The sequence below is a fragment of the Pongo abelii genome, chromosome 11 (assembly GCF_028885655.2).
Source record: "Pongo abelii isolate AG06213 chromosome 11, NHGRI_mPonAbe1-v2.0_pri, whole genome shotgun sequence".
Taxonomy (NCBI): domain Eukaryota; kingdom Metazoa; phylum Chordata; class Mammalia; order Primates; family Hominidae; genus Pongo; species Pongo abelii.
The window spans coordinates 61652927-61667415 of NC_071996.2; the positions used below are offsets into that span (position 1 = coordinate 61652927).

The following is a 14489-nucleotide window of genomic DNA, read 5'->3' on the forward strand; positions in this document are numbered from 1 at the left end:
GGCCCATGGATCTCAAGAAGGTATGGGGTTGATGGGGGAGGACAGAATGTAACTGGCTGGCAAAATTATCCAGGGAATTTACAAATGATCCTGCCCGTCCTGTAGCTAGCAGTCTGGTGTGCCCCTTGGTGGCACTGCATGTATTTCCAGACGTGTATCTTCTCTACTTCTCTTGCTGAGGACGGGTTTCATTGGCCTTAATAAAATCCTCACGTATTTCTTCAGCATAATCTTATTCTGTCCACACTAACAGTTATTCAAAGGGATTTTTAAAACACTTTTATTATTTTATTTATCATTATTATTATTATTTTGAGATGGAGTTTTGCTCTTGTTGCCTAGGCTGGAGTGCAATGGCGTGATCTTGGCTCACTGCAACCTCTGCCTCCTGGGTTCAAGTGATTCTTCTGCCTCAGCCTCCCGAGTAGCCGGGATTACAGGCATGTGCCACCACAACCAGCTAATTTTTGTATTTTTAGTAGAAACTCGGTTTCACCATATTGGCCAGGCTGGTCTCGAACTCCTGACCTCAGGTGAGCCACCCACCTCGGCCTCCCAAAGTGCTGGGATTACAGGCGTGAGCCACCACACCCAGCCACACCTTTATTAATATTGTAGCATAATGCAGTCTTACAATGCTTTTGAATTAGATCAGAGTCTGGTGGCATTTTTAAAAAGCAAGCCTATATAGATCTGTAGAGCAGGCTCGGTGGGGATTAATTAAGTCATTTGCCTGAAGTTGCCCATGAAACAGCAGCGTCAGGACTGGACACTCTTTCTGATCTCTCATCCATTCCTCCACAAGTGCAAGTTGACAGTGAGAACCTAGAGGCTGGGTTGGTGTTCACCTGGATCTGGCTAGACAGTGGTCTCTCTGATGGTGTAAACAGCGGGGTGGTGGTCAGGTGGTTGGCTGGCTCCTTGTCACTTGCACATGGCCTGTTCTTCCTTAAATGTAGATGGCAGTCCCAACAGTCTGAAGAAACTGATGTGTGGGTCATCCCCATCCATAGAGAGGCTCTGTTTGCCTTTCTTCTCTGTGAACTTCTGTATCGTAGAACCAGTGTCTGGTGCAGTGGACTAAGCAGGAAAACAGAGCATGCTGAGGGATAGAGAGGGCCTGGGTGCATGCACAGGTGGTGAGTACATGGAGGCAGGGTACACTCTCCCCCGAGTCCTGGCACTGGAGCAGAGCCCTGCAGGAAGTGATTGTATTTATGGGATGAGCATTCCAGTCAGGGAACTAAAAGGGGGTAGAGACCATGAGGCTGGCCCTGCTTGGCATTGTCACAGCACGTGTTGGGTCCAAGGTGGCTGCAGTGAGGGAAGGATTCTGCAGAGAAGATCAGAGAGGAAGCTGGAGGCCTGGATCACAGAGGTTCAAGCTTCAGCAGCCAAGACATCTTCAAATTTGACACCTGGGGTTCTAACCTGTTGCTACGCCATTGTGAGTTACGGTTTTACCACTTGGTAGTATAATTTTTCAGACCTATCTGTTTGTGAATATTCTGTTTGTCAGCTACTCTTGTGGACACATATCACTGAAATACCCTGAATTTTTTATACCTTGTCATCTCTCTTTATCTTTTAATGATCCCCATGTGTCTCTAGTCAATAAATGACAGTCTCTGTGGTTTTCACATTTAGTGGGCAGGTGGAGGACCTGCCAGGCTTTGTCAGGGGCAGTGATTGATGTGGGTCAGGACCATTGACGTGAGCCATTGAAAGAAACACACTGGACATCTTAATAGCTGTTAAAGGATCATCATTTGTATCTAATGATCTGAAGATCTGAAAGAAAAAATATTAATATACCTAAAATTTGCATATGTTCAGTGATTTTATTTTAAAACCTGTGGATAAAAAGCTTTTCCCAATACCTAGATCCAGGGAGATTACTAAGTGGGGGATATAGTAATTAGTGGAAGCAGCACATTATTTTCTAGCAGTGTTATGCTGCGGACAATCCTGGCACATGTGGACATTTCCATATTTTCTGTTTCTTTTAGGAACACATCCCTATAAAGTATTTGTATTTACTTTTGGCCTTATCTCACTATTAACACCATGACTATTTTTTTCTTTTTAAAAAATTTTTTATGGAGACAAGGTCTTGCCATGTTGCCCAGGTTGGTCTCAAACTCCTGGGCTCAAGCATTCCTCCCTCCTCAGCCTCCTAAAATACTGGGATTACAGTTGTGAGCCACTGCACCCAGCCACAATTATTACTTCATTGCCAGGAAAATGAATTTCCTGGTTTTGTTGAGGTTAAACAGTGATTTTTTCAAAGTGTGGTTCCCCAAACCAAGAGTGTCAATATCAACGAGGAACTCATTTAAAATGTACCACATTTTGATATAATGAATCAGAAATCAGGGGTGGGGCCCAAGAATTTGCAGTTGTTTAGTTTTTTTTTGTTTTTGTTTTTGTTTTGTTTTGTTTTTGAGACGGAGTCTTGCTCTGTCCCCCAGGCTGGAGTGCAGTGACGTGATCTCAGCTCACTGCAGCCTCTGCCTCCTGCGTTCAAGCAATTATCCTGCGTCAGTCTCCTGAGTAGCGGGGATTACAGGCATGCGCCACCACGCTGGCTAATTTTTGTATTTTTAGTAGAGACGGGGTTTTCACCCTGTTGTTCAGGCTGGTCTCGATCTCCTAACTGCAGGTGATCCGCCTGCCTCAGTCTCCCAAAGTGCTGGGATTACAGGCATGAGCCACCTTGCCTGGCCATTTGTTTAGTTCTTATTTTTAATTATGGTTAAGAAACACATAAAAGGAAATTTACCATCTTAATCATTTTTAAGTCTGCAATTTAGTAGTGTTAACAATATTCACATTGTTGTGCGATGGATGTCCAGTACTTTTCATATTGCAAAATTAAAACTCTATATCCCTTAAGCAACAACTCTCATTTCCCCCGTACCCAGGCCCAGAAACCTTCATTCTACTGTCTATGAATTTGACTACTGTGTATATCTCATAAGTGGTTTCACACAGTATTTGTTCTTTTGCGTCTGGCTTGCTTCACTTATTTCACTTCCCCGAGGTTTACCCATGTTGTCATATATGGCAGGATTTTCTCCCTTTTTAAGCCTGAATAATCCGTTGTATGTATATTTACCACATTTTCTTCATCCATCCACTGATGAACATTGAGGTTGCATCTACCTTTTGGCTGTTGTGAATAATGCTGCAATTAACATGAGGGTGCAAATATGTCTTTGAGATCCTGCTTTCAATTCTTTTGAATATGTACCCAGAAGTGGGATGGCTGATCACATGGCCGTTTTATTGTTATTTTTTGTTGTTTTTTTTTGTTTTTGTTTTTGAGACTGAGTCTCACTCTGTCGCCAGGCTGGAGTGCAGTGGCACAATCTCAGCTCACTGCAACCTCCACCTCCTGGGTTCAAGCGATTCTCCTGCCTCAGCCTCCCAAGTAGCTGAGATTACAGGCATGCACCACCACGCCTGGCTAATTTTTGTATTTTTAGTAGAGATGGGGTTTCACCATGTTGGCCAGATGGTCTCGATCTCTTGACCTCGTGATCCACCTGCCATGGTCTCCCAAAGTGCTGGAATTACAGGCGTGAGCCACTGCGCCTGGCCTCTACTGACTTTTTTAATTAAAATTTTTAAAAAAAATTTTCAGATCAGGGCCTTGCTGTGTTGCCCAGGCCAGAGTGCAGCAGGCTGTTCACAGGCATGATCATAGTGCACTACAGCCTCAAACTCCTGGCCCCAAGCAATCCTCTCACCTCAGCTTCCTGAGTAGCTGGGATTACAGTCACGTGCCTGGGGCAGTAGTTCTATTTTTAATCTTCTGAGGAACCATCTTACTGTTTCCCAGTAAGCTACACTATTTTACATTCCCACCAATGAGAATGTGCATTGTTAATATATTCCCAGGTGATACTGGTGCACATTCAAGTTTGAGAACCACTGGATTAAAATGATACCGAAAATTGAGGATACTGCCCATTTCCACAAATGTTTAGATGACATACATGTGACAATCTTGTTGGGGGGGGCTTGTCCAACAGGTGAGCCGTCTCCTGATTTTGGGAGGGGCCAACGTGAACTACAGGACAGAAGTGTTAAATAATGCCCCAATCCTGTGCGTCCAGTCTCACCTTGGCCACGAGGAAGTTGTCACTCTGCTCCTGGAATTTGGTGCCTGCCTGGACGGAACGTCGGAGAACGGCATGACTGCCCTCTGTTACGCAGCAGCTGCTGGCCACATGAAGCTGGTGTGTCTGCTGACCAAGAAGGGAGCGAGGGTAAGCGGCAGCCTGCTCTTTTGGGGCTGGGGCAGGGAAATGGCTTCATCTCATTGCTAGAATTGTTATCTGCTGGGCCAGACTCTCTTGTCTCTGAAACCACAGCATACACAGAAAGGGTCGGGCTCCAGGGATTGGTCACTGTGTAATGTGGCAGCCTCAGAGAGGTGTGTTTTGCTCATACACAGCAACTCTGCTTAATGTTGTCTAGGCGAAAGCAGAATTCCAGGGAGACCCTGGCTCCTAGCCACATGAGGAGGGCCAGCCTGTAAAAAGCCTGCAAGTATTGATCTAGAAAGCACCAAGATTGATTTAAAATATTTTAAATGTTTGCTTTTTTCCCCTCTCTTCTTCTTATCCCATTTTATGTCCTTTTAAAACAGTAAGATGAGTTCCATGAACTCATGAAGAAGCCATGTGCCTGAGCTCCAGGAACTAGATTGCCTGGAATCTTCATCTTTCCACTTGCCAGCTCTAGGGTATTGGGCAAGTTATTGAGCCTGTATATGACTTAGGCTTCTTATCTGTAAAATGGGCATAACAGCAGTCCCTACCACAGGGCTGCTGAGTAAGCATTCAGTCATATATGAAATAAGTATGTATTGCTATACAAGTTACTCTAGAGCCATCAGCTTTTTTTTCTTTTTCGACAGAGTCTCACTCTGTCGCTCAGTCTGGAGTGCAGTGGCATGATCTCAGCTCACTGCAACCTCCACCTCCCAGGTTTAAGTGATTCTCCTGCTTCAGCCTCTAAGTAGCTGGGACTACAGGCACGTGCCACTGTGCCTGGTTAATTTTTGTATTTTTAGTACAGATGGGGTTTCACCACGTTGGCCAGGCTGGTCTTGAACTCCTGACCTCACATGATCTGCCTGCCTTGGCCTCCCAAACTATTGGGATTATAGGCATGAGCCACCACGTCTGGCCAGGAGCTGTCAGCTTTAATAGGGTGAATGAGAATGATATTGAGCTCACAGTAAATGCTAGGTTTACTGGAAGCATTTTTTTGGGAAATTTGCCTTTTGAATAACAGTAGAGATAAACTGCTAATTATCTTTTATCTTTTAATTAGGATATTTAAAGTTCAAAAAATTAGGCTTATAACAGCTGTGGGAGCTTTATTTTTTTCTCTCAAATCCAACATTTGGGACATACATAAACTTCAGTTCATGGAGAAGGGAAATGTGTGGCTAAGCCTTTGGGGTGGGTATGTTACTGCTGCACATCACCGCACCTCCATTTACGGATCCCAGCTGGGCTTTACACTTTATTCTGAGGCCAGCAGGCCTCTCCCCATCACAGCTGAAAGCTCTGGAGTAGGAGGCTGAGTGCTATGTCAGGGGGCTCTGGCAAAGCCTCCGAATGAGGGTACAGGGCATCCCCAGAGTCGGCAGGCATGCAAGCCTAGGCTCTGGGCTCTGCTCTCAGGCCCAGTACTCTGGGGTTTAGACAGGGCATGAAGGGCTGCCACTGCTTTGGGGCCTTGAGGAGGAGGTGTGTGGCACTCACTCACTTTTTCTGCCTAGCTGGCCTGCCCTGACTTTGTGGCCACCCCGCCCCTTTACTTGCCAGCATGCCCAGGCCACCGGCCTGCATGAGACCTCCTTCCCAATCAGATGCCACTTGGACTCCTTTCCTGCCCTTCCACACTCAGCTGTTTTTCCACATCCCTCTCTTTCTTTGGATCCCCTGGCTCAGTTACCAGAGAGTGGCTCTACTCCCCCAAATTATAGCTTGTCATAGCAGACTTAGAATGCCCCACCCAAGCAACCAAAGTTGGGAAGCACAGGGCTTTGTCCGAAGTTTTTGGTCTGTGTCTCCACACATGCTCACAAGAGAGTTAGGAGCTTTGTGTAGTTTGCTGCAGGGACATGGGAGTAAGGAGGGTGTTTTGTGACCCTGAATCTTGCAAAAGGAACCTGAGGCCTGCAATGGTACATTCATTACCATCTGGAAGTAATCCAGACTAAGGTTCCGTGTTCTCCAGAAAGACAAGTTGGAATGTGAACCCCACGTATGCTTACAGGGAGTGGGGTTTGCACACAGTTAGGTGGTGCATCCGCATGCTCAGAGGCAAAGTAATGCTCAGCCATAACCTTCCCCCACTCCTGCCCCCAGGTGGACCACTTGGATAAGAAGGGCCAGTGTGCGCTTGTCCACAGTGCCCTACGGGGCCATGGTGACATTCTCCAGTACCTGCTGACCTGTGAGTGGTCGCCGGCTCCGCCCCAGCCAGGCGCCCTGAGGAAGAGCCACGCCCTGCAGCAGGCGCTGACTGCGGCCGCCAGCATGGGCCACAGCTTGGTGAGTGGGGCAGGGGTTTCCCTCCTGGAAAACTAGAAGCTGTAGCCCAGCAAGTCAATTGACACACTGAAGGACCGAAAGGAGGAGGATGCCAAAAACTAGCAGTTGGCGTTGACCACCTGCAGTAGAAGGTCTTCTATGGGCATCACATCCTTCCCGTGAGTGACAGTGCACACTCCTGTGCACACGTGATGGGGACAGGCAGGCTTATTCTTCTATGGGAAGCCTGTTAATGACATTCACTCTCAGCTCTTCCTCATGACTCTCCTCCTTCCCTGCTCTGCCCTCTAGACCTGCTGTTTTAAATTTTTTCCCCTTTGATTCATTTCTTCTGTCCTTGTGTTCGTTTAAAAATAATCACATAGAATCCTGATTCTAAAATCGTTCCTGAGTATTTGAAGGATTTTTAAAAATAGAGCTTTAATGCTTTGATAGCACACAAGAATGCTTGTCATTTACAGCTCCTCCGCTGAATGAAAACGCCATGCAGTAGTTAAATACAGCATTTATTTCTGACAGATGTTGATATTCCTCAGTTTGAAGATTTAATTGTCACCTTCTGACCTGTGTGTCTTGGCTTTCTTTATCTGTGAATTTAATAATGTTTTGCTCGCTTCCTCCTGTGTATTTCTCACTCTGAATTATCTTCAAGCAATTAGAGGTGCCAGTATTTGGTAAGATTCTTTTTCCAAAATGACTTTAGTAAATTTGAGTGCGAAGCTGGCTGGCTGACTTTGGCATTCAAAACTCATGGGACACACACGCAAGCATGAAATATAGTGGCTGGCTAACTTCTGGCTTAAACATTAAACACACACACACATATATATATACACACACACACACACACACACACACAGAGATACTGTTAAACAAATACACATATGAAAATGTAGATGTTTTCCTTTTTTTAAGTGTGAAAAGTCATCACTGGGAGGACCATGAATGCCTAGGAATGACCTTGGTCTTAATCCATGCTAACCCCCTTGTTTTAAAGCTGGTTGGGAGGAAATGCTGAGCGAAAATCACCTCAGCACAGCCAGTAGGGTGAAAAAAGCAGGGTTTGTTCACCATAGGACTTGGAGGGTATGTTAGTTTCCTAATGCCGTTATCACAAATAGATGCAACCTTAGTGGCTTAAAGCAGCACACACTTACTCTTAGAATTCTGGAGGTCAGAAGTCTAAAATCACACTATTGGGAAGTCAGCCTTCCTTCTGAAGTCTCTAGGGGAGAACCCGTCTCCTTACTTTTTCTCAATTCTTGAGGCCACCTGTATTTTTTAGCTCATGGCCCCTTCCTCCATCTCCGAAGTGCCTTACTTTCACCTTAGCCTCTGTTGTCTCATTTCCTCTGTCCTCTGACCTGGACTCCTCCTGTGCCTCTTAAGAGGATGGTTCGGATTGATTAGATCAGGTGTGTATCAGATATAGACCTTGATAATTTGAGATAATCGCCCCATTTCAACATTCATAATCACATCTGCAGTTCCTTCTTGCCCTGTAAGCTCACATTCACAGGCTTTGGGGATTGGGATGTAGACATCTTTGGGGGCCATTATTCAGCCTACCACAAAGGGTGTGGGCTAGGAGACTGGAAGGTGGGTTTGTCGTGTTCTCCGGTTGCTCACTGCTGTTGCTCAGGGTGAACACCGGCTCAGGTCCAGGGCACAGATGCTTCGTCTCCCTGCAAGCCAGGCTTACTGCCTCCATACCTGTGACCTGACCCACCCTTTGACAGGAAGAGTCCCATAAGGGAAAAAGAATAATGCTACCAGCAGAAAATGTATTTGAACAATACTTTGTAAAAATTTGGAAAAAGGTATATCGCTTTGTTTTCCTTCCTTGTGAAAAATTGATTCACTATCTTGTGATTTATGCAGAAACTGCACTTTGTGTGATCTGCCGTGTCCTTTGTTGATTAGGCTGGCATATTTGGGTCATGTTGGAATTCATTAGAATTCTGAGTACCTAGTAATCCTGAACCATGTTGCTGAAATTCACTGAGTTTTTTTTTAATTCTCCAACTGAAAGTGTGAATAGCATATGAATTATGCTTGAAAACAGTTTTCATTATATTTTTCTCTCCTTGTGCAGTGTGAGATAATGGTTAAAAAACAACACACTCTCTCCTTTGATACATGGACTATAATAAGCACCTCTTGCTAAGAGAATTCATTAAATCACCTTGCCACTTCTGACAGGTGGTCCAGTGCTTGCTGGGGATGGAGAAGGAACATGAAGTAGAAGTCAATGGCACCGATACATTGTGGGGAGAAACAGGTAATTATAATGCCACTGCTTGTAGTCTGGGGCAGCTTGCTTGATGTTTTAGCCCTATTTTGGCCTAATTGTCTTAAGAATGACTGTGATGTATGTAGTCCTGTTTTTATTTTATCACAGGCATTTGAAGTTTAGAGCTCCTTGAACTTTCTACATGAGTAGCAAAACTTTGCTAGAAGCATAAGATTTTATTTTTTAAAGCAATCCTATTAACTGATTATTTTGAATTAGACTAGCAGTTACAGTACATCTGATGAATGTCAGGTGGAAGTACCTAAGTAAGGTGTTGTTTTCTGGTTTGCCGAATCTCACACATCTAACCAATGTGATCTTCCTGTGACCTGTGCACGGTGAGCCAGGCGTGAACTTCTGTCCCCGTTGTCACACAAATCAAAGGCAGCTCAGCACAGAAGGCAGTGGCCTGCCCTGCCCTGTACAGAATGAGGGTAAAACTCAGCCTCGTGGGGTTTACTCACGTTACCGTATGAATGCAAGCTATCAAGTCATTTCCATTGGTCTTTACAGTGAGAAGCCTGGGCTGAGCACAGCCTGGTGAAGATTTGAGTTGGTTACTTGTGAGACTAAATCAGTAATGCTGCTTTCCAGTTTTCCACTTGACTGGATTAATGTTAGAAATCTAAGACTTTAAATTACAAGTTGTTTTTAAATAGATGTCAGCAAGAGTATTTAAAATGAATTTCCAGGTTATGTTTCTGTGTGTGTACCTGGTATATATGATTTCCATTTCTCTTGCACAGATTTGTTTCCAAATGCTCCTAAATTATTTCCTAATAAGCCAAATGGTGGTGTGAAGAGGTTATTAGATAGCTCACCCTAGGGGAAAGCCACAGAGCTTCACTTCCTGGCAGGAGTGCAGGCCTGTCCTTCAGAGCCTCAGAGCTGTTTGTTCCATCCCCTTTGTGGGTCCAAAGAAGGAGCTGCGTGTGCTCCCAGGTGCAGAGAAAGTACAGAATTCTGGCAGAGTTGGATTATGTCTATGAGTAAAAGTATGTGGATTGAAATATTGCCTACTTCTTTATGGAGTCCTTCCCCTTCCGTTTTAAATAGTATAGGCTGCTCTATAATTTGGTGAAAGAAAAGTTTCCAACACATTCCAAATGATGTGGTGGGCAGCAGTGTTGCTGAGTGGATAAGAGCATGACTACTGACAGCCAAAAGGTCCAAACCCCTGTTCTTTCATTGCCTAGTGAAATGTCTAAGCCTCCTGGGGCACTTGGGCTTAGACATTCTGATTCACTAGGGGGAAAGCCCAGGATTTGATTTTCTTAACAAGCATCCCAAGTCATTTCAGGTGACTCCTAGCTCCCTGCAGAGCTGTCTAAAAAGCCTGACATAGAGTGACACACAGTGAGAGGTACCCATGAAGACGATGGACGTCAGGTCTAGCAGCCATGACATCACACATTTAGCTCAAGTGAGAATTTCTAACCTTTTAATATTCAAGGTGACTTTTTTATTTGGAAGAAAATTCCAGAGAAGGGCTGACTTTGAAGGCTTTGTTTGAGCTCTCTTCTCTCAGTGACCAGTCCTGAATTGTATTATCATCCTGCTTGAGAATCTGCCCATCAGTTGATGGCTAAAGACACACATGAGAAACAACAGACTTCCCCCCAGTCTTTATCTAGATCAGAATTCTTGGCAGAGTTTGGCTGGATTCACTACTTCAGGATCTTACCAAGCTCCTAATTGGGTATTGGCTGGGGCTGTGTTCTCGTCAGAGACTCCACTGGGGAAAGACCCACTTCCAAGCTCTCAGCTATTGGCAGAATTCATCTTGTAGTTGTCCCTCGGGTCTTAATGAAAAGGTAAACAGTAACTTGGCCCCTCCCTTCCAAAGCCTCATGAGTAATCTTCAGACCACTTTGCAACCTGGGAAGCAGTTCACACTCTTCCTCACCAGGCATCAGGGTGAATTTCATCAGGCAAGAGTTTACTTGAGACGCTTGTTAAAATTTAAACCAAGAAGAGGCAAGCTAAGTGCTGTTTTTCAGGCTTAGTTAGCCACAGTGGCTCTCTGTGGACTGCATGTCAACAAAATCCACCTTGCCTTCTCTGCATTTTTCTGTCTGGTACCTTTCTCTTGTGCCCCTTCAAGGACAACCACTATCGTCTACTGCCCCAAGCCCTCCTACTTTCCAGGCCTGCATTTGTCAGAGGAATATCTTGAAATCTTGCAGGGGGTTTCAGCTGAGAGAACATCTGCAGATATAGGTCTTTACACAAATGTATACTGCATGCTCTGGAATGTGACATCCGTGTTTTGGGATTTGGCCACATGGGGTCTGTTACCAACCCTAAATGTGGGAATGAATGCAGATGAGGCATCGTACAGAGAACTGAAGGCCTTGGTAAAGATCTTGAGAGTGAATGGGTCAGCTCACAGTCCTGGTTCTCACCAAGGCTCAACTTCAAGCCATGGGCCCCGGGATTCCCCAGCCTGTGTGGCTGTACTGCTGTGTGCATTGTTGCTCGTTGCTATAGGGACCCACAGAAGGGAAAGTAGTGGTTTTGCATCCTGTTCTCGTTTGGTCCTCATTCCTGGGTGTAGTCAATGGTGTTTTGTGTCCAAAACACTCTAGGATGGACCGTATCTGTCCCTAGCCACAGCACAAGGACTGGATCCCAAGAGTAATACTTATCTGGGTTGTGGGAAGGTGGCAGAAAAACTGGAAGCTTTGTGTGGATAACAGTTCATTATTTCTTTTGAAACCTTAAGTATGTTTACACAAGTCTGTCCAGCATAGATTTAGCTGTGAACAGCTTGGCTTTAAAATGCTAGCTGATGAGGTGACAAGGCAGAGCTTCCTCATCTGTTTTGACTCACCTGCCTGCCTTTGAACAGCCTGTGGTTTTCCCGCAGGGACACCCCCGTTAGGAGGACAGCTACCTGCCCATCTCTTCTCTGCCATTGCCAGAGCCAGTGGCGCAGGAGCTAAATTCATGCACAAATTCTTCCTCCAGTTTTCTGCTAGGAGAGCCTTGCAATTCAGTGAATCTGTTCCACATGGTGGAAGTGTGGTTGTCGTGCCTGTTGCTGATTGGAAGCGGTGGGTTCTTGGTTAGGAAGAATGACAGCCACCAGCCAGGGAACAGCAGCCCCATGGAGGTCCCCCTCACTCAGGCCATCAGTGTGGTGGCACTGGGCACAGCAGCAGCCCTCCACCCTCAGAGCCCTGCACATCTAACTGCTAGTGACCCTGAGTCAATGAATGTCATCACAGAAGTAGGTGGCTCCTGTGTTAGGTTGAAGGAGACAAGAAAATGTACAATAGAATTTTAAGACATTCATAAAAAATGGGAACAATATTTAGTTTAGGGGTTTATTGCAGTCAACCCACAGCCTTTAGAAAACTTGCAGACTGTCTCTACTGGTTTCGGAGAGCAGAGGGCTTAACTTGTTTAAGTTTCTGTTTTTACCAGCATCCAGGACCATTTGGTTTTTGTCTGTCCAATGTTTAGGGACCAGCCATTCAGAACTCAGTTCTGTCGTTCCAGTAGCTCTCGAGATCTCCCTCTCCCCACGCGTCCTCCCCACCATCAAACAAAAGGCTCTAGTGGAGAATAAGTAGTATGATCCATTCATCAGAAGAAAGCCCAGAGCAGATGATGAATGCCTGCATCTAACAGTATCACCCTCAGGATGCCAAGGCTCTTGGCTCGGTGATATTCACAGACTCGGTCAGTGTTTGTTCCGTAGTTTCTCGGCAGCCTGAAACATGGTGAGAACCCACCAGATGCTTATGGCATCTGTTTCAGACATTTCACAGCTGTGACAACTCCATGCTGCCTCCCAAAAAGTTCTGGCTACACTGAGTTACTATCTCCATGTCAGTGTTTGCTGTGAATCAGCCCAAGCCGAAATGACCAGAGATGCTTAGCTGGTGACCTCATGCTGCTGTGGATTGGCAGAAGGACTGTGTTTGCAAGTTCCAGGCCACACTCAAGTGTGTGAGCCTGCTTGTGGGCTTCTGGTTAGAACCTTGCTCTGAATAGAAGAGAACAGAGGCCCTTCTGCTCCAGTACTTGCCATTCAGGCAGATGGTCCTGTCTGGTATCAGAGCCTTAACCCTCTCCACTCCCTTGGCTCACTCTCCAGTTCCCTTCGTAGGACTTACCATCAGCACGTCTTATTTGATAGGCTTTTTTTTTTTGAGACGGAGTCTCGCTGTGTCACCAGGCTAGAGTGCTGTGGTGCAATCTTGGCTCACTGCAACCTCCAACTCCCTGGTTCAAGGGCTTCTCCTGCCTCAGCCTCCGAGTAGCTGGGATTACAGGCATGCACCACCACGCCAAGCTAATTTTTGTATTTTTAATAGAGATGGGGTTTCACTGTGTTGGCCAGGATGGTCTCCATCTCCTGACCTAGTGATCTGCCCACCTTGGCCTCCCAAAGTGGTGGGATTACAGGCATGAGCCACCGCACCCGGCCTTGATAGGCTTATTTGATGTGGCTTATTTGATAGGAGGCTGCTTTTCCCAAATTGTGGGCTTTTTTGGGTTCGTTTTTTGAGACAGGGTCTCCACTATGTCACCCATGTTGGAGTGCAGTGGCACAATCACAGTTCACTGTAGCATCTGCCTCCCCACACTCAGGTGCTCCTCCCACCTTGGGCTCCTGAGTAGCTAGGACTACAGGCATGAGCCACCACACCTGGCTAATTTTTGTATTTTTTTTGTAGAGGTGCAAAACATGGGGATTCGCCATGTTGCCCAGGCTGGTCTCAAACCCCTGGGCTCAAGCAGTCCTCCTGACTCAGCCTCCCAAAGTGCTGGGATTACAGGCATGAGCCGCCACACCCAGCCAGTCATGGGCTTTGTGAGGGCAGAAATTTCCCTGTCTCTTGTCTACACCATTGTGTATGGCAACTGTCCGTTCTAGTGCTGCCCAATAGAACTTTCTGTAATAATGGAAGTGATGTCTGTTTTGTCCAGCATGGTAGCTACTAGCCACATGTGGCTATTGAGTACTTGAAATGTGACTTGTGCAACTGAGGAACAGTAGTTTAAAATCTCATCTTAATTTATCTAAATTACATGTGATGGGTGGCCACCAAATTAGACAGTGCAGGTATAGCCTGGTTCTTGTCATATAGGTATTGACCAAGTGGACAAGTGGATTTAAATGAAACAAAGTCATATTTTTAGTGAGGGAGATGTTCACTTGCAGAATAATTTGGGAGAAATACCTGTGGTTGGAGGGCGAGGAGTAAGGGGCCTGGTCACTCATAAAGACCCAGTGTCCTGATTTCTTGGTGTCCTAGCTCAGACCATGCTCTGTTGGACTCCAAGATGGCTCAGATCCTCTCGCCAAGTCCTCGGTGGGGCACCTGTGCTGAGGGCACGGTGGGCTGCTGGTTTGGATCTTTGGGAACACAGCTATTAGCCAAGCATGGTGTGGGCATAGCCCCATCTGTGTCCATAACATCTCCCTCTCTGCAGCCTGGGTGTGCTGTGTCCTCATGCTGGTCTCTGGCAGTCATCCTGCCCTGTCATGGTCACCTCCTCAGAGGTCCTTCTGTTTGAAAGAAGGTCGCCAGCACACCCAGAGCCCCATGCCTCATGCACAGGACCCTGGCGGCTCCCCAGGGCTGCCCTTCCCTAATTTCTGG

General features: G+C 46.0%; 1 protein-coding gene and 1 long non-coding RNA gene across 16 annotated transcripts in view; one reads left to right on the top strand and one right to left on the bottom strand.

Annotated features, from left to right (window-relative positions):
• Positions 1 to 14489, top strand: part of TANC1 (tetratricopeptide repeat, ankyrin repeat and coiled-coil containing 1) — a 262694-nt gene that overhangs the window by 220296 nt on the left and 27909 nt on the right. For all 15 annotated transcript variants that reach the window (XM_024243336.3, XM_054548917.2, XM_054548921.2 and 12 more), the window contains 3 exons: positions 4038 to 4274; positions 6393 to 6578; positions 8781 to 8859. In XM_024243336.3, the coding sequence (XP_024099104.3) occupies positions 4038 to 4274; positions 6393 to 6578; positions 8781 to 8859 (502 nt within the window). The remainder of the gene's footprint in view (positions 1 to 4037; positions 4275 to 6392; positions 6579 to 8780; positions 8860 to 14489) is intronic.
• Positions 1750 to 4256, bottom strand: LOC129057842 (uncharacterized). The gene is made up of 2 exons (XR_008522619.1): positions 4128 to 4256; positions 1750 to 1791 (listed from the first exon to the last, which is right to left on the bottom strand). It is a non-coding gene; the product is annotated as an uncharacterized LOC129057842 (long non-coding RNA).